The sequence below is a fragment of the Nerophis lumbriciformis genome, linkage group LG25 (genome assembly GCF_033978685.3).
Source record: "Nerophis lumbriciformis linkage group LG25, RoL_Nlum_v2.1, whole genome shotgun sequence".
NCBI classification, from domain to species: Eukaryota; Metazoa; Chordata; class Actinopteri; order Syngnathiformes; family Syngnathidae; genus Nerophis; species Nerophis lumbriciformis.
The window spans coordinates 30709367-30727493 of NC_084572.2; the positions used below are offsets into that span (position 1 = coordinate 30709367).

An 18127-nucleotide genomic window follows, 5' to 3' on the forward strand; every position below is an offset into this window, starting at 1 on the left:
ATGAAGTTTTGCACTTGTGTTTTTTTTTGTTTATTTTCATTATATTTGGATGTATTTGTTTGGGTTGTATGCTATCCATTAAGTAAGACTACGTATTATGTTGAAGGGGGCAGGAAAATATAAGATTTTCTTCATCCTGTTCCTTCTCAGGCATTGGTGTGTAAATGTGCGTTTGGTTGCTGAGGTTTAATTGTCTATTGATCAAAGATGCACATCAATGAAGGAGATAAATAAAAAATAAAATGAAAAAAAATAAATAAATAAAAAAGTTTATATTGCCAGTGACAGTAATTCAAATATAAAATAAGACTTTAAGAATACTGACAATATTTTAATGCAAACATGAGTTTTTTTTCCCAACATGACATGTTCAAGTAAAGACAGGAGTAATAAAAGTGTGATTTTAAAAGTCCTGATGAGATATTTCATCCAGAAACTTAAAATCAGGTAAAACCTTCCTGGGCGGGGAGGTCAAAGTGCAAAGTGACGTCTCCGTTTTGGTGGCCCGCCACCAGCGTGGACCCGCCTTCCGCCCAGCGAGCCAGCTGCCAGCCCTCGCCCTCGGGGGTCGCCAGCGTCACGGCGCCCCACCGCGGCCCCCGCAGCCCCCACACGCACACGCAGCCGCTCTGGCTCACGCCCGCCACGGCCGTGCCGCTGGCGTCCGCCTCGCACAGCCTTCCGGACCAGGATGTGGGCGGGTCCAGACGGGCCGCCAGGACGCTTTTAGCGTTGTGAGGGTTGACTGCCACCAAGGAGAAGAGCGACGACTTCTTGGCGTCTTCTTCTTTGAGGAACTTTTCTCGCTGCCTCTTGTCGTCTTCCTGCTGCGGGGCGCTGAGAGTCGGATGCTGCACCAGGACCAACAGCACCCCCTAAAACACACACACACCTCCTTACTGTGTGATAGTATAAGTAACACACACGCTGTTAGCACTTTAGCAACAAACACTAACATGTGTTCTTAGATCAGTGGTTCTTAACCTTGTTGGAGGTACTGAACCCCACCAGTTTCATATGCGCTTTCACCGAACCCTTGTTTAGTGAAAAATCAAATGTTTTTTTCTTAATTTAATCTTAATTTATAAATATTAAATGAAATTATGTTATTTATTAAATAAATACTAATAAAGATATATTTTACAAACAGAACGTTACAGGAATATACACATGATCCCATGTTTACATCTCATTGTGCAAAATGTGAACGTTTTAGTGGGAACTAAATGCGATATTGGAAAGGGGTACAAATTATTTCCAAAGTAGGACCTCCACCCAGACATACAAATACTAGTACACAGCTCATGAAAAACAATATGTTGTGTTACAGTCATTGTAAGTGGGCCAAAACACTTATTTTAGAAAATAATCCCAAGGAAATGACTGCTGTTATTTGATTATAATAATAAAACATCCATCCATTTTCTACCGCTTGTCCCTTTTGGCGTCATTAACTTGGTATTTAGTCAGGTTTGGGACAGGTGTGCTGCTGGTGTGGCCACAGTGTGCACATCTAAGTTAAAGTACCAATGATTGTCACACACTAGGTGTGGTGAAATTTGTGAAGTGAATTATATTTATATAGCGCTTTTTCTCTAGTGACTCAAAGCGCTTTAAATAGTGAAACCCAATATCTAAGTTACAATTAAACCAGTGTGGGTGGCACTGGGAGCAGGTGGGTAAAGTGTCTTGCCCAAGGACACAACGGCAGTGACTAGGATGGCGGAAGCGGGGATCAAACCTGCAACCCTCAAGTTGCTGGCACGGCCACTCTACCAACCGAGCTATACCGCCTATATTTGTCCTATGCATTTGACCCATCACCCTTGTTCACCCCCTGGGAGGTGAGGGGAGCAGTGGGCAGTGGTGCCGCGCCTGGGAATCATTTTTGGTGATTTAATCCCCAATTCCAACCCTTGATGCTGAGTGCCAAGCAGGGAGGTAATGGGTCCCATTTTTATAGTCTTTGGTAAAACTCACAACCTACCGATCTCAGGGCGGACACTCAACCACTAGGCCACTCAGTTAGAGGGAACATGGTTTGGGGGTATCCATAATACGCTGATAGGGAGAAGTTTTTATTTACGGTACACGATGAGTCGGATGTGTCCTGACCTCTGCGGCGGAGGCTCCGCCGAACCCCTGAGGCCGACTCACCGAACCCCTAGGGTTCGATCGAACCCAGGTTAAGAACCACTGTCTTAGATCCTCAGATAGAAAAATCCATCAAAAGGCGCCTAAACGCTCAGTTTTAAGTTTGCAGCTTTTCATGACATCACAAAGGAAAAACCTCCTTTGTCGTGGATGCTGATCCAACCCAGCTAAATGACACCCCACTTTGGAAAAATAGGCTTCACTACCGGTTTTAAAAATTATTCTGCCAGTGAGTTACATACTTACAGGGAAAACTTCACTTTTTGTTATTATTTTACCCATCATTCATAATTCGTATGCGAGACAAGAACACATGTGTTTCCCTTTTCTGGACCTTAGGCGTCAATTCTCTGACGCACAGTAAACGCCACCTCCATCTTGAACAAACTTTCAGAGGCAGAACCACATTGAATTGGATGTATCCAAGGTGTGCGTGGACTTACGCCGTAGGAGTATCCTCTGAGACACGACGTGTGTGACAGTGTGCCACTCAGGTCCAACGTCTGCAACAGATGTCCACTCTTCACATTCCTAAACACACAAAGACACGACATGAGCGCAAAGTTCCGCTGCCTTCGTAAAAGACAGAAAGTCTTACCAGACGAAGAGGCGTCCTTCCTCATCGGTGCCGATCAAAGCGTCCGGGAGTCCGTCCACGGGAGCCAGCGCCCCGACGCACACAACAGGCGACCCCAGCAAGCGGCGGCCTGACACGCTGGTGAGAGACGTGGTGGTGCGTCAGCGAGCGAGAAGGCGCGAGGAGAAGGCGTCTTCTGAGTTACCTGCCGTCGTGCGAGAGCGTCAGCGCCTCCAGCGTCGGACCAGTCGCCGTGTGCCCGGAGGTCACCACCCTGGACCGGGCCACGCCCACCACCACCTGGATGCCGCCGTCACACAGCAGGGCGGTCTGGAGGCCGCGGCACGACAGCACCCTAAGGACGCCGTTAGTGTGTTTCAAATCTTTTATTAAACATGAAAATATTTGGAATTTCCTCGACCATTTACCTGACTTCTCTGATCTCCAGCTGACCGAGAGTCACGCACACCAGACCGGAAGCGTCCGGGACAGGAAATACATTGATCACAGGCTGCGGGCATTCGACGAAATAAAAGCATGAGCATGAAGAATAAGACATTAAAAAAAACATCCGGAAGAATGCGTCTAGCTAAACAAATGAGGATGCACAATATATTTTTTTCAAGTCGATACAGTCAACTTCCTGCTTCTCGATACCATTGACTTACTTCAGCGTTTCTCAAAGTGTGGGGCGCGCCCCACTGGTGGGGAATAGAGACATGACAGGTGGGGCGCGAGGAATGTATATTCTTAGATTTTGTTTTTACTATGCTTTCATTTTCTATACACACTGCAAATCACTTTGTGATTCTGTCTGTGAAATCCGCTATATAAATAAATGTAAATGACTTATTTTTCCTGTAGGCTTTAAATTTCTAGGTAGGAGCGAAAGTTTGACAGACATAGCAACAGTAACTAATGGGGGCGGGGCTAAGCGGAACAAACTTTCGCGCGGATGAGTAGCAGGCGAATGTGTGGACCACAATTACACAAAATTGATACATTTGTGACTCGCACCTCAAAAGTCGTCGAGCCAGAGCCAGCGCCTGCAGAGAAACAAAAATCTGACGGGCACACACTGTGTCATTCACCGGGAAGCACTCGCGTCAAGGCAGCTTAGCCCCGAACTCAATGAGGTTTTAACAGATGTTGTGAGCGCGGTAAATTTGATCAAAACACGACCACTGAAAGCGCGATTGTTCTCTGCACTGTGTGAGGAAATGGGAGCTGATCATACAGCCGTGCTGTTTCACAGTGAAGCAAGGTGGCTCTCCCGGGACAAAGTGCTGTCACTTGCTCTGTCTTGCCAAATGCATAGCTCCTCCTTTTTTTTGCAAAGATTGCAAAGTGGCACTTTTATTTTATTTATTATTGAACTTAATGCAAGTTATAACACTTTTATTTGATTTATTATTGAACTTGATTCAAGTTATAACACTTTTATTGATTTATTATTGAACTTGATGCAAGTTATAACACTTTTGTTTTATTTATTATTGAACTTGATGCAAGTTATTTTATTTATTATTGAACTTGATGTTATTTTATGTTATTGAGTTTGAATGTATACAACTTGATGTTACTTGATGTTCAATACATTTGAAAATGTTAAGCTTGGCAATAGCGTTCTGTTGGGGTGATGGGGGCAGGTGGGGCTTGAAAACTTCCCCTTGTCCAAAGTGGGGGATGACAAAAAAAGTTTGAGAACCACTGACTTACTTAAATGTTTTATTTTTTCAAATGTACATTTACACCTTTCTTTGGGGCAGATTTTTTAGCAGCCTTTCAAAACACCTTTGTGGCGATGCTGGCGTTTCATCTGGCAGATAAGGTTTGATGCGTTTACAGAACATTTAGTGCAAATAGCACATGACGTGGAAGAGGGGTTAGTGCGTCTGCCTTACAATACGAAGGTCCTGAGTAGTCGTGAGTTCAATCCCGGGCTCGGGATCTTTCTGTGTGGCGTTTGCATGTTCTCCCCGGGTACTCCGGCTTCCTCCCACCTCCAAAGACATGCACCTGGGGATAGGTTGATTGGTAACACTAAAAATTGGCCCGAGTGTGTGAATGTGAGTGTGAATGTTGTCTGTCTATCTGTGTTGGCCCTGTGATGAGGTGGCGACTTGTCCAGGGTGTACCCCCCCTTCCGCCCGATTGTAGCTGAGATAGGCTCCAGTACCCCCCGCGACCCCGAAGGGAATAAGCGGTAGGAAATGGATGGATGGATGGATGTATACTTGCCAACCCTCCCGATTTTCCCGGGAGACTCCCGAATTTCAGTGCCCCTCCCGAAAATCTCCCAGGGCAACCATTCTCCCGAATTTCTCCTGATTTCCACCCGGACAACAATATTGGGGGCGTTCCTTAAAGGCACTGCCTTTAGCGTCCTCTACAACCTGTCGTCACGTCCGCTTTTCCTCCACCGGCCCAGTATGGGGTATGGTATTTTTTATTTATTTATTTTTTGTCATAAAAAATACAATCATATGTGCTTACGGACTGTATCCCTGCAGGCTGTATTGATCTATATTGATATATAATGTAGGAACCAGAAATATTAACAGAAAGAAACAACCCTTTTTTGCGAATGAGTGTGAATGAGTATAAATGGGGAGGGAGGTTTTTTTGGGTTGGTGCACTAATTGTAAGTAGATCTTGTGTTTTTTATGTTGATTTAATACAAAAAAACAAACATTTTAAAAATATTTTTTAATTTTAAAATTTCTTGTGCGGCCCGGTACCAATCGATTCACGGATCGGTACCGGGCCGTGGTCCGGTGGTTGGGGACCACTGCTGTAACAACATCCTGACCCTCATTATCTTCTATAACGTCTGCTAGCTCAAACATAACTCGCTTATAAATAATTATGGCAAACCACCTAGCACAGGGGTCGGCAACCCAAAATGTTGAAAGAGCAAAAATACAAAAACAAATCTGTCTGGAGCCGCAAAAAATTAAAAGCCATATTACATACAGATAGTGTGTCATGATATATACATTGAATTAAGAGAACTTAAAGGAAACTAAATGACCTCAAATATAGCTACAAATGAGGCATAATGATGCAATATGTACATATAGCTAGCCTAAATAGCATGTTAGCATCGATTAGCTTGCAGTCATGCAGTGACCAAATATGTCTGATTAGCACTCCAACAAGTCAATAACATCAACAAAACTCACCTTTCATGCACAACCTTAAAGGTTTGGTGGACAAAATGAGACAGAAAAAGAAGTGGCATAAAACACGTCCTAGAAAGTTATACATGTAAACAAACTAAGGTGAGTTCAAGGACCGCCAAAATTAGTAGGACAAAATGGGGCTCGCCAAATACTCGAATCAGTGAAGCATGTTTAATATAAACAGTGTGATTTATAACAATTAGGGAGGTTTGTGTCATGTTCGTCCTCCTACAGAAACCATATTAAAACAAAAAATAGATTGTTTTCCCCTCATCTTTTTCCATTTTTCATACATTTCTGAAAAAGCTCCAGAGAGCCACTAGGGCGGCGCTAAAGAGCCGCATGCGGCTCTAGAGCCGCGGGTTGCCGACCCCTGACCTAGCAGAACATTTTCAATAAAATAGATAACTCATCCAATACCTGTTAACCACCTATATCTTCAGATGTTTCTTGGAGAAAAAATCACCCCTTTATGATGTCGCAACCGAGTCAAGACCTTACCATTTTTGACGGCGTTGTTGACGGATGAGATTTTAATTATGTTTACACTGCTGACAAATGTGAAATCTGGACTAGATCTGAATAAACATGATAATTTATGGGTGCGTTTGAACCGAACGGGATTTGAATTAGGGCTGGGCGATATATCGAAAATACTCGATATATCGCGGGTTTGTCTATAGAAAATGACTATATCGTGATATTCGGGTATACGTTCTCACACAGTTGCTTTTAGCTGCGGGCATTACACTACAGGCGTTTCCCACTCTTTCTTGTCTCTCCTTCTCACAGAGACATAAAAAACTAGCGCACCTTCTTACATATGTCACGCGTGCAACGTCATACGCCCTCCCCGAGCAGAGAGGTAGCTACATGGGTAACATTAGCTGTGATGCTAACGGTGCGTTGCGAGTGGTAATACGAGAGAGAGAAGGTGCGAATCTGGTAACAAATGAAGGAAGAATTAATTCCCAAGAAAAACAGCACGGGGTCCATCGTCTGGCGGTGGTTTGGCTTCAAGCGGGAATATGTTGAACAATTATGCGGCAAAAGCGTTGCTACAAAATGTAGCAGCACTGCTAATTTGTAGCATCATTTGAAAAGTCACCTGCTAGAGAATGAAGAGTGCTTACTCCGCATGTCAACATCTCCGTTCGGTGCCATACCAACAAAATGCCGAAGCAACAATTTCCAGATCAACACCGTATGAAAAACAAATCAACAACAGAAGGAGATAACGTCCGCAGGAACCTACCACAGAACGAAGGACATATACTATTTGAGTTCCTATTATGCAGCTCATTTTTATTTGACAGTTTTTGAAGTATCTTGTGACATTATGCACAAAAGTGCACTTTAGTTGTTTTTAACTATTGAGGTGGCGTTCTGTACAAAAAGTGCACTTTAATTTAGTGTTGTTTTGATAAGTAATCTTAGTGACATCATGCACAAAAGTGCACTAATAGCTTGTTTTAAAATGTCTCTGACAATCTTGCACTTTCTGTTTTGAAATGACATGAATGTTTGTGCCACTGCTTAATAACTGTTTAATAAATACAGTTTAGCTAAATTGACTTAGTTGTGATTTCCCTCTCTGCAAGAAAGTTTAAAATGAGCATATATTAATGCAGTATGAAGAATAATGTTTTAATGTAGACACATAGAATCATCATACTGTTGTGATTATATGCATCAAGTGTTCATTCAAGGCTAAGGCAAAATATCGTGATATATATCGTGTATCGTGACATGGCCCAAAAATATCGAGATATTAATAAAAGGCCATATCGCCCAGCCCTAATTTGAATGATTCGTCATTTGGTTGATACTCACCTCGCTGAAGGTCCACGTGTGTCGGAGTGTCCAAGCGTATGACGACGACGCCTCCCGACTCCACAGACACACCGCCCACTTTCCTGCCGCGGCCACGCACAACTGACCGTCAGAGTCGAGCAGACAGCAAGCGTCCACCAGACGACCTCCTGCGGGCGCCTGCACAGCACGTCGGGGAATTGAACCAGCAACCTTCTAACAGTATTCAACCTGAGCGACCCCACAACATGTTAGACGTTCATTACCTTAAGGGTGCATCTCCTCTGGTCCTCCACCGCTTCTGTCTTTTGGGTACCAGTTGTTGAGGTGGCCATGTGAGGGCCCGCCTCCTCGGCTTTGGGGTGGGGGGACAGCGTTGCCGGGGAGAAGGCCTGGCTGGAGGGGCTGTGCGGGGCAGAAAGGGACAGAGAAGGGGCGTTGGAGGCAAGAGGCAGGGCGGCGACCGCAGCAAGGGGGGTTACCCCGAGGGAGGGTAGCATCGGGCTGGAGGGAAGGGCGGAGGAGTGCGGGTGCGGTGGGGCCGAGGCCCCAAGGGGGCTGAGGTGCAGCTGAGAATGGACACTGTGCTTATTTTTGACTTCTTTTGGGGACCGCTTGAGACATTCTCCCGCAGGGGCGACGCCCCCTTGGTTGTCCTCACAGGTGGGAGGAGCCTCCAGTCTGGGGTCGCCACACAGACAGTCTGTTTGCTCTTGCAATGATGGCTGCGCGTCCGAACGTGAGCTACCAGAATAGTCCGGATCTGTGTTTGTGGGCTCAACTTGTTGTGACTGACCGCACGGAGGTGATAGGACAAGTGTCGGCGTCAAGCTGAGCGGCAGCTCGAGAGGCTCCGCCTGCGTGCCGCAGCGCCTCAAGACACCGCTACGTGTGTTGTAGGACGGCGACGCAAAAGATTCGACTCCCGATCCCACGGCCGCCTGCCGCAATTTCTTAAGCTTCAGTGAAGCAAACTGGTCATCGGGCAGGTGGAAGTCCTGGTGGAGTTCAAACTTCATCAGGCTGCTGACCGGCGGCGTGAAGAGAGAGAGTAGTGGCATGGCGGAGAGTCTGGGGGAGGGCAGGAGGAGGGACCGCCAGTTCTGTGCACCTAAAAAAAATCTAACATTTAGCATACAGCATAAAGGGAAACTGCACTTTTTGGGGGAATTTTGACCATCATTCACAATCCTTATGTAAGACAAGAACACATATGATTTTCTTTTTTTTTTTTTTACACATTCTAACTGTTAAATAAACGCAATCAAAAGTCTGCTTACAATAGAGCCTTTGGGAGTTGCTCTATTCTGCCCATTAAGCCCTTAAAAACATCTATATCATATATTATAATATAATATAATATATTATAATAATATAATATATCAGTATATATTATATACTGTATATAATGCTGGCCCCACTATGGACTGGACTCTTAATATTATGTTGGATCCACTATGGACTGGACTCTCACAATATTATGTCAGACCCACTCGACATCCATTGCATTCGGTCTCCCCTAGAGGGGGGGGGGGGGGTTACCCACATATGCGGTCCTCTCCAAGGTTTCTCATAGTCATTCACATCGACGTCCCACTGGGGTGAGTTTTTCCTTGCCCTTATGTGGGCTTTGTACCGAGGATGTCGTTGTGGCTTGTGCAGCCCTTTGAGACACTTGTGATTTAGGGCTATATAAATAAACATTGATTGATTGATTGATATAATATGTAAATATTACATATATGTTATATTTTATATTGCTACTATGGTACATTTTTAGTGTACTTTATGCCTTTTGTTTTCGCCCTCTTTTTGTGCCGTTGTTTACATTATCCTTTCCATCCTTTGTAACTGAGCTACTGCGTGGAACAATTTCCCCTGTGCATCATTAAAAAGTTTGTCTAAGTCTAAACACCTCAATTAAGGTTTTATATACATGCTGTAAGTATATGTGTAACGTAGTAACGGGCGCATGCATAATAAGATGTAATATTTACATATTTTGCTCATTTTAAGCATATCACGGCGCATAATTTCAAAAACGCATCACGACTTTTGCTTTTTTCACCGCCAACATCCTCATCAATACTACTGACCGCAGACATGAGAGACAACAACAATAATAAAACATCACTTACTGTACAAGGCCTGCTGTCATTAAGATGCCTACTGATAGAATCTTGTTATATTCCGGTTTAGATGAAGAATGACTCATAATCCTCTCGAAGAAAAGGGGGTGGAACCAAGTGTCTTCTTGTGCCTTTCTCGCCAATACTGGGTCTAAATTGGCTGTCAAAGTGGACCAACTTGTCGGATTACATCCTCGTCCTTCTACTATCCAGGTGAGAGGCATGATTTATGATTTAGAATAAACTTTCACAAGCTCCGAGGTGAGGAAGCAGCTTAATCTGATACAGTTTCAGGTTGTCCATCGCATCTATTTTACTTACTCTAAACTTTCCAAAATGTATGCCAATATTGCACACACATAATCAATGTCAATTGACTCCTGCAAACATGACACACACGTTCTGGTCCTGTCCCTGTCTGAAAGTCTACTGGATTCATATTTTTAAACATCTTGCAGATGCACTAAATTTTAAGTTGACGCCTTGTGCAGAATTGGCTAATTTTGGAATTCCACCAAACTATCAAAAAATTAAGCAGGTTTAGGGCGCTGAGTTTTTTTTATCTATTAATTTGTATTTATTTTTTTCTCTTTTCCTTTAATTTTATTATATTTTTATTGGGGGGGTGGGGTTGGGGGTGGAAAGGTACTGTTTCTCAGTACCATTATGATTTCCCTTTCAAATGAATAAATAAATATTATAAAAAAAGAAAAGTTGATTTTGCATAGTCGGGTTCTTTAATGAAATGGAATAGAAATGACCTGAGAACCTTGCTAACAAACTTCCATTACGTCAGCGGTTCTCAATTATTTTGTCACGATCCCCCACCCAAGAACCGAATTTTGAATTTAATGTTTATACTTGATCTGTATGTGTCAACTAACACTAAAGCTGCTATTACACTATTATGCATCTCAAACCAATTCCCCCCCCCAACACCTCACGCTTCACAGATAGTTTTCTAGGGGTTAGGGGTTAAACCTTACTGTAGTTTTATAATGAACTTCTTTTTACAAACACTACGGTCTTCTTACCTGAGGGCGTGGGAGTGGGCGTGACAGTCTGACTGCTCTTCATAAAGATGGGAAACACCTTCTGAGATCCAGGCATCTCAGGGGGCGTGGCTTGCTGGTGTTCAGACGCCGTGCTGACTGATTTCAAGGAATCACTACCTTGAGGTGAGGCTGGGGTGACAGTTGGTGATGCGGAACATCTGTGGACCAGATTGCTCCCCCTGCCACGCCCTCTTCTCCTCTTTCGGCCCCTCCCGGGGTGAGCAGCGGCGACTACAGGGGGTGAAAAGGCCTGCGTGACGGCCTCACCGATGGACGCTGTGCCCGAATGCTCACTGTTGCTGCTGAGCTCGGCGGGAATTTGGCGCGCTTGGGAGTTCGATCTTTGGCCTCGGCCCCTGCGAGGCCTCCTTCCCGAGCTCAGCTGGCAGAGAATGACGGCTCGCATGTCGGGCTGGCTCTGGGAAAGTGTCATGCGCCTGGTGGTGCGGACGTAGTACTCCGCAGGGAAAAGTAGTCCCTCCACCAGGGTGCAGGAATCCAGTAGGCTCTCGCTCTTCACATCTACTTCCGTTGTCTCTTCCTGTTTTTCCACACCTGTTTGTCTTGTTTCGTCACGTAGACCTCCGTCAGTCGGTCCTTTTTCTGTGAGTACCACAGGACTGCTTTGTTTTAGTCCATCTGACACCTCTGTTTTTTTGTCTACTTTTTGTTTCCCCTCCTCAATTTCCGGGTCAGTGCGTGCCTGAGAGTTCCAGTGCGAAAGCAGCAAAGAAGGCGACCCCGACTCCGGTGGAGACGGCTGCCGTTCATTCCCAAACCTCGGCGTTTCTTCCGCAGGCACATGAGAACGTCCTCGACCGTCGCTCTCGTCTGTGCTATGCAAGACGTCGGCGCTCTGCATCTGCCAGCGAAGGCGGCTGCGGCGCGTCCGAAGGCGCAGGGCCGGACTGGAGGCATCGCGGTGTTCAAGGTTCGCGGGAAGCGGAATACTGCTCACATGATTGCTGCTGCTGGAGTCTGCGGGACCTGACGGAGATTGTAACCGGCCACAACATTAGGCACATGCCTGCACAATCTTAAGAAAGAATACATGAGCTGAATCCAAAATTCCTCATTCTAATAATATTGTTACCTTCGAACAAAAATCATTATTAAATAGTACTAAGAGACCTACATGGAGCAAATCCATGGACAGTATCCAGTGGCACTGACGAAGGGGCAGGACTGGGTTTCGACAACATCCCCTCTGGGTCTCTTTGGGCCTCGTTTTGAGGGACATCGTCCTTCCCATGTTTCCGCACAGCCTCCAGTCGTTCAGCGCGCTGTAAACACACACTTAAGTGAGAAGAACAAACAACACAACACTTAGGGTTGCCAACCATCCCTTGAAAAACAAAATGGTCCCGTATTTACAGACAAAAGTGCGCGTTATGTATTGCGCACACACTTTGTCCCGTATTTTTAATACTGTGAGAATAAAGAAATGTCCGTAAAATATCAAAAGATTCCATCGAACGACAACAGCTACACAAGTCTTCCACAGGCTAAGCTTTTTTTTTTGGTCCTGTCCAGCTACTCAGGCAAATCATATTGTTGATGTAGATGCCCATATCGGCTGTACAGATTTACTTTACAAACACCAGCCATGTAAGGTGTCCCTTGTTTTGTTTTGTATTTCAGGGAGTTGGCTACCATAACAACCAGTGGCAGTCCATGGGTTTCCCACCTAGGCCTTCAGTGATGTCCGACTTCAATGATTACCTCTCAAAATACAATCATTTGTGTCCCCACATGACCATTGCTGGAGAAAATACAATACAAAAACACATTTACGCACTACTGGTGCATTTAAAAATCAATAAACCCGCATCAGTAATTAAAACATATCTTATGTGGTACTGTCACAAAAACATATTAAAGGGGAACATTATCACCAGACCTATGTAAGCGTCAATATATACCTTGATGTTGCAGAAAAAAGACCATATATTTTTTTAACCTATTTCCGGACTCTAAATGGGTGAATTTTGGCGAATTAAACGCCTTTCTAATATTCGCTCTCGGAGCGATGACGTCACAACGTGACGTCACATCGGGAAGCAATCCGCCATTTTCTTAAACACCGAGTCAAATCAGCTCTGTTTTTTCGACTGTTTTCCGTACCTTGGAGACATCATGCCTCGTTGGTGTGTTGTCGGAGGGTGTAACAACACGAACAGGGACGGATTCAAGTTGCACCAGTGGCCCAAAGATGCGAAAGTGGCAAGAAATTGGACGTTTGTTCCGCACACTTTACCGACGAAAGCTATGCTACGACAGAGATGGCAAGAATGTGTGGATATCCTGCGACACTCAAAGCAGATGCATTTCCAACGATAAAGTCAAAGAAATCTGCCGCCAGACCCCCATTGAATCTGCCGGAGTGTGTGAGCAATTCAGGGACAAAGGACCTCGGTAGCACGGCAAGCAATGGCGGCAGTTTGTTCCCGCAGACGAGCGAGCTAAACCCCCTGGATGTCTTGGCTCACACCGTCCCTTATGCCACCGAAGATGATCAAGAGAAGAATATCGACCCTAGCTTCCCTGGCCTGCTGACATCAACTCCAAAACTGGACAGATCAGCTTTCAGGAAAAGAGCGCGGATGAGAGTATGTCTACAGAATATATTAATTGATGAAAATTGGGCTGTCTGCACTCTCAAAGTGCATGTTGTTGCCAAATGTATTTCATATGCTGTAAACCTAGTTTATAGTTGTTAGTTTCCTTTAATGCCAAACAAACACATACCAATCGTTGGCTAGAAGGCGATCGCCAAATTCGTCCTCGCTTTCTCCCGTGTCGCTGGCTGTCGTGTCGTTTTCGTCGGTTTCGCTTGCATACGGTTCAAACCGATATGGCTCAATAGCTTCAGTTTCTTCTTCAATTTCGTTTTCGCTACCTGCCACCACACTACAACCATCCGTTTCAATACATGCGTAATCAGTTGAATCGCTTAAGCCGCTGAAATCCGAGTCTGAATCCGAGCTAATGTCGTTATAGCTTGCTGTTCTATGCGCCATGTTTGTATGAGTTGGCATCACTATGTGATGTCACAGGAAAATGGACGGGTGTATATAACGATGGTTAAAATCAGGCACTTTGAAGCTTTTTTTAGGGATATTGCGTGATGGGTAAAATTTTGAAAAAAACTTCGAAAAATAAAATAAGCCACTGGGAACTGATTTTTAATGGTTTTAACCCTTCTGAAATTGTGATAATGTTCCCCTTTAAACGTGAAAAAATAAAGAAAAAAAATATCTGAGCGCCACTGGTTGTTATGGTAGCCAACTCCCTGAAATACAAAACAAAACAAGGGACACCTTGCATGGCTGGTCCCACCTGTTATTTTTGCCATTGTTATTTGTGTGAAAGGAGTTTAACAATCGGGACAGCTGAGCTAGCTTCCGGGGTTGGCCGACATCGTCTCACAAGATGTAGTTTCTCTTTAAATATCCTTCTTGAAAATGGCCTTGCAAATATATGTGTTGTCTTGTCTAATCATAAAAGATGCAGACGAGGCGTGTTGCCTGAGTTCTTAAAGTTTACTCCACAGCGTGCTCATCAAAAACATCCAGCTGCCGCCATGTCTACATTCAACAACCTAAACGGGGCGACTGCGCATGCTCTTCACTACTGTGGCATGCTGGGTAACGGAGTTCTTATATTCCCAACTCATAACATCACAGTATATATCTGCTTCAGGCCAGCTAGAAGGCCTTACTGACAACAACTCGTGATTTGATTGGCTATCGCAACTGTCTGTCAAATGTTTGTGTCCATTCACTGACAGCGCACGGACGCCCGCATTGTTGATTCTGAAGGCCTCTGGCAGATTTGTTACAGCATGGCAACATAAGCTAGCTGAATTCTAATTGGATAAAAACTCTATAATCTAAATACAACAGCGCTGGAAGGAGTATAATATGACATAAAGAGAATATGAATACTTTTATATATATTTAGGGAAAGTAAATACAAAAATACTTTTACTTTTAATTATGATCATGATTTCTGACAGCACACCACTGATAACAACACTATACAACAACTGTTTCGCCGTTACCTTTAGTTTCTGGGCGGTCTTGAGATATTCCCTACGAAGCTGGGCCAACTTTGTGCGAAGCTGCGGAGAAGAACATTGTATAAGTGGAGCTGGAAGTGCATGTGCCTCACAATACGAAGGTCCTGAGTTCAATCCCGGGCTCGGTATCTTTCTGTGTGGAGTTTGCATGTTCTCCCCGTGACTGCGTGGGTTCCCTCCGGGTACTCCAGCTTCCTCCCACCTCCAAAGACATGCACCTGGGGATAGGTTGATTGGCAACGCTAAATGGTCCCTAGTGTGTGAATGTGAGTGTGAATGTTGTCTATCTGTGTTGGCCTTGCGATGAGGTGGCGACTTGTCCAGGGTGTTCTCCGCCTTCCGCCCGTGTGCAGCTGAGATAGGCTCCCCACGACCACGAAAGGGACAAGCGGTAGAAAATGGATGGGTGGATGCACAACAAGCTATCCATACACTTGGGTAAAACGGAATCCATCCTATTTGGGTCCCACATCAACCTTAAGAAAGTCAGTGACTTCGCTATAAAAGTGGGTGACGTTGTTATCACCAGGAAGGATGAGGTCACCTACCTAGGTTCCATTCTAGGGGCTAATCTTTCCTGTGATAAAATGGCAACCAAGGTAATCAAAAAGGTCAACCAACGAACGAGATTTCTCTATAGAATCTCATCTCTGGTCAACAAAAGCACCATGAAGATTCTAGCGGGAGCTCTCATTCAACCCTTTTTCGATTACGCATGCACCTCCTGGTACCCTAGCACCTCCAAAACCCTCAAATCTAAACTCCAAACATCCCAGAACAAGCTAGTCAGATTACTTCTAGACCTCCACCCCAGATCACACCTCACTCCTACCCACTTCTCCAAAGTGGGCTGGCTCAGGGTGGAGGACAGCGTAAAACAACTTGCACTGAGCCTAGTCTATAAAATCCGCTACACCTCCCTGATACCGAAGTACATGTCAAACTACTTCCATAACGTAAATGACCGCCATAACCACAACACCAGGGGGAGCTCCACTGACCACGTTAAACCCAGATTCCGATCTAACAAAGGTCTAAACTCATTCTCCTTCTTTGCCACATCAATATGGAATGCACTGCCAACAGGTGTAAAAGAAAGGGCATCTCTATCCTCCTTCAAAACCGCACTAAAAGAACACCTCAAGGCAACTTCAACCCTAAACTAACACCCTCCCTTCCTCATCATACCTCTTCCGATTGTAAATAATCAAATATAAATAATCAAATGTAGAACCTTTTTCTTAAAACTTTCTGATTTCTCTCTCTGTGTCCACTACTTGCTGTACATATCCTACCAAATCAGTCCTACATTGTTCCAATGTCCATTTCTCTGATGATGCAATTGTTGATGACTGAAGTGTTGTTACCAACCAAACCTAACCCCCAACCCCTCCATATCCCACACCCCAGATTGTAAATAATGTAAATAATTAAATGTATATACTTTGATGATTATCTTGAGTGATGACTGTATTATGATAATAGTATATATATGTATCATGATTCAATTTAAGTGGACCCCGACTTAAACAAGTTGAAAAACTTATTGGGGTGTTACCATTTAGTGGTCAATTGCACGGAATATGTACTGTACTGTGCAATCTACTAATAAAAGTTTAAATCAATCAATCAAAATCAATGGAAGTGTAAACAACATGCAATGTCTCTAGACCAGTGTTTTTCAACCACTGTGCCGCGGCACACAAGTGTGCCGTGAGATACAGTCTGGTGTGCCGTGGGAGATTATCTAATTTCACCTACCGGTAATTTCAGTAATTTACCATGAATTGATTAAACAAGTTGGAAAACTTATTCGGGTGTTACCATTTAGTGGTCAATTGTAAGGACTATGTACTGTACTGTGCAATCTACTAATAAAAGTCTCAGTATCAATCAAAAAACCTATTTGTGTTAAAAATAATTTTTGCAAACCAGTAATTATAGTCTGCAAATGATGTGTTGTTGTTGAGTGTCAGTGCTGTCTAGAGCTTGGCAGAGTAACCGGGTAATACTCTTCCATATCAGTAGGTGGCAGCAGGTAGCTAATTGCTTTGTAGATGTCGGAAACAGCGGGAGCCAGTGTGCAGGTAAAAAGGTGTCTTATGCTTAAACCAAACATAAACAAAAGGTGAGTGCCCCTAAGAAAAGGCATTGAAGCTTAGGGAAGGCTATGCAGAACGAAACTAAAACTGAACTGACTACAAAGTAAGCAAAAACAGAATGCTGGAGGACAGCAAAGACTTACTGTGGAGCAAACACGGCGTCCACAATGTACATCCGAACATGACATGACAATCAACAATGTCCCCACAAAGAAGGATAAAAACAACTGAATTATTCTTGATTGCTAATACAAAGTAGATGCGGGGAATATCAGAAATAGAGAAAAAAAACACCAAAATAGGAGCGCAAGACAAGAACTAAAACACTACACACAGGAAAACAGCAAAAAAGTCAAAAATAAGTCATGGTGTGATGTGACAGGTGGTGACAGTACACCTACTTTGAGACAAGAGCTATAGTGATGCATGCTTAATTATGCTTTAAAGTCATATCCAACAATTGCAACAACGACTTTTTACTGTCAACTGAGTTTCGTTTTTTTAATGATTTCTGCTGGTGGTGTGCCTCCGCATTTTTTCAACGCAAAAAATCTGCCTCGGCTCACAAAAGGTTGAAAAACACTGCTCTAGACTACCTTCTCCTTGTCATCGCAGTGTAGTGTGGACTTCAGCAGCTCCTCACAGTGAAGGACATCCACGACATTGTTCTGCATCCTGCCAGCAATCACTGTCGAACAAACCAACACTTTAAAAACAAACATGAAGTTAGAATAACAGTACGCGGGGCTAACAACAGCTAGCTAGGTGGTTGTTAGCTTGAATCAAGGCTAACTTGTTACACTTAGTGTAAAGTCTAACTTTTGGTATAAACATTAACTAAGTAGAACCGTTTATTCCCACTTTATGTCAATTACAGCAGGCAAAGTTAGCGAAAAACGAACACTGACCCCCTCCTTGGGCGAATCCGTGCAGTTGTTGTACTAGTGAGATGATCGATGACGCCGGGCATCGATTGGGTTCAGTGTTCCCGCGACTGCATTTGAAAGCAGGCGAAAGCAGTGGAGCGCCGAT

The 18127-nt window shown here is 44.2% G+C and overlaps 1 protein-coding gene across 1 annotated transcript; it reads right to left on the reverse strand.

Moving 5' to 3' along the window:
- Positions 1-328: 328 nt before the first annotated feature.
- On the reverse strand, positions 329-18117 carry palb2 (partner and localizer of BRCA2). The gene is made up of 12 exons (XM_061984178.1): positions 18004-18117; positions 17692-17783; positions 14976-15035; positions 12048-12195; positions 10892-11899; positions 7995-8839; positions 7750-7908; positions 3160-3242; positions 2937-3086; positions 2753-2869; positions 2598-2685; positions 329-875 (listed from the first exon to the last, which is right to left on the reverse strand). Exons 2-12 carry the CDS (start codon positions 17767-17769, stop codon positions 444-446), a joined length of 3168 nt encoding a protein of 1055 aa, XP_061840162.1. The 5' UTR covers positions 17770-17783; positions 18004-18117; the 3' UTR covers positions 329-443.
- Between the last annotated feature and the right edge of the window lie 10 nt (positions 18118-18127).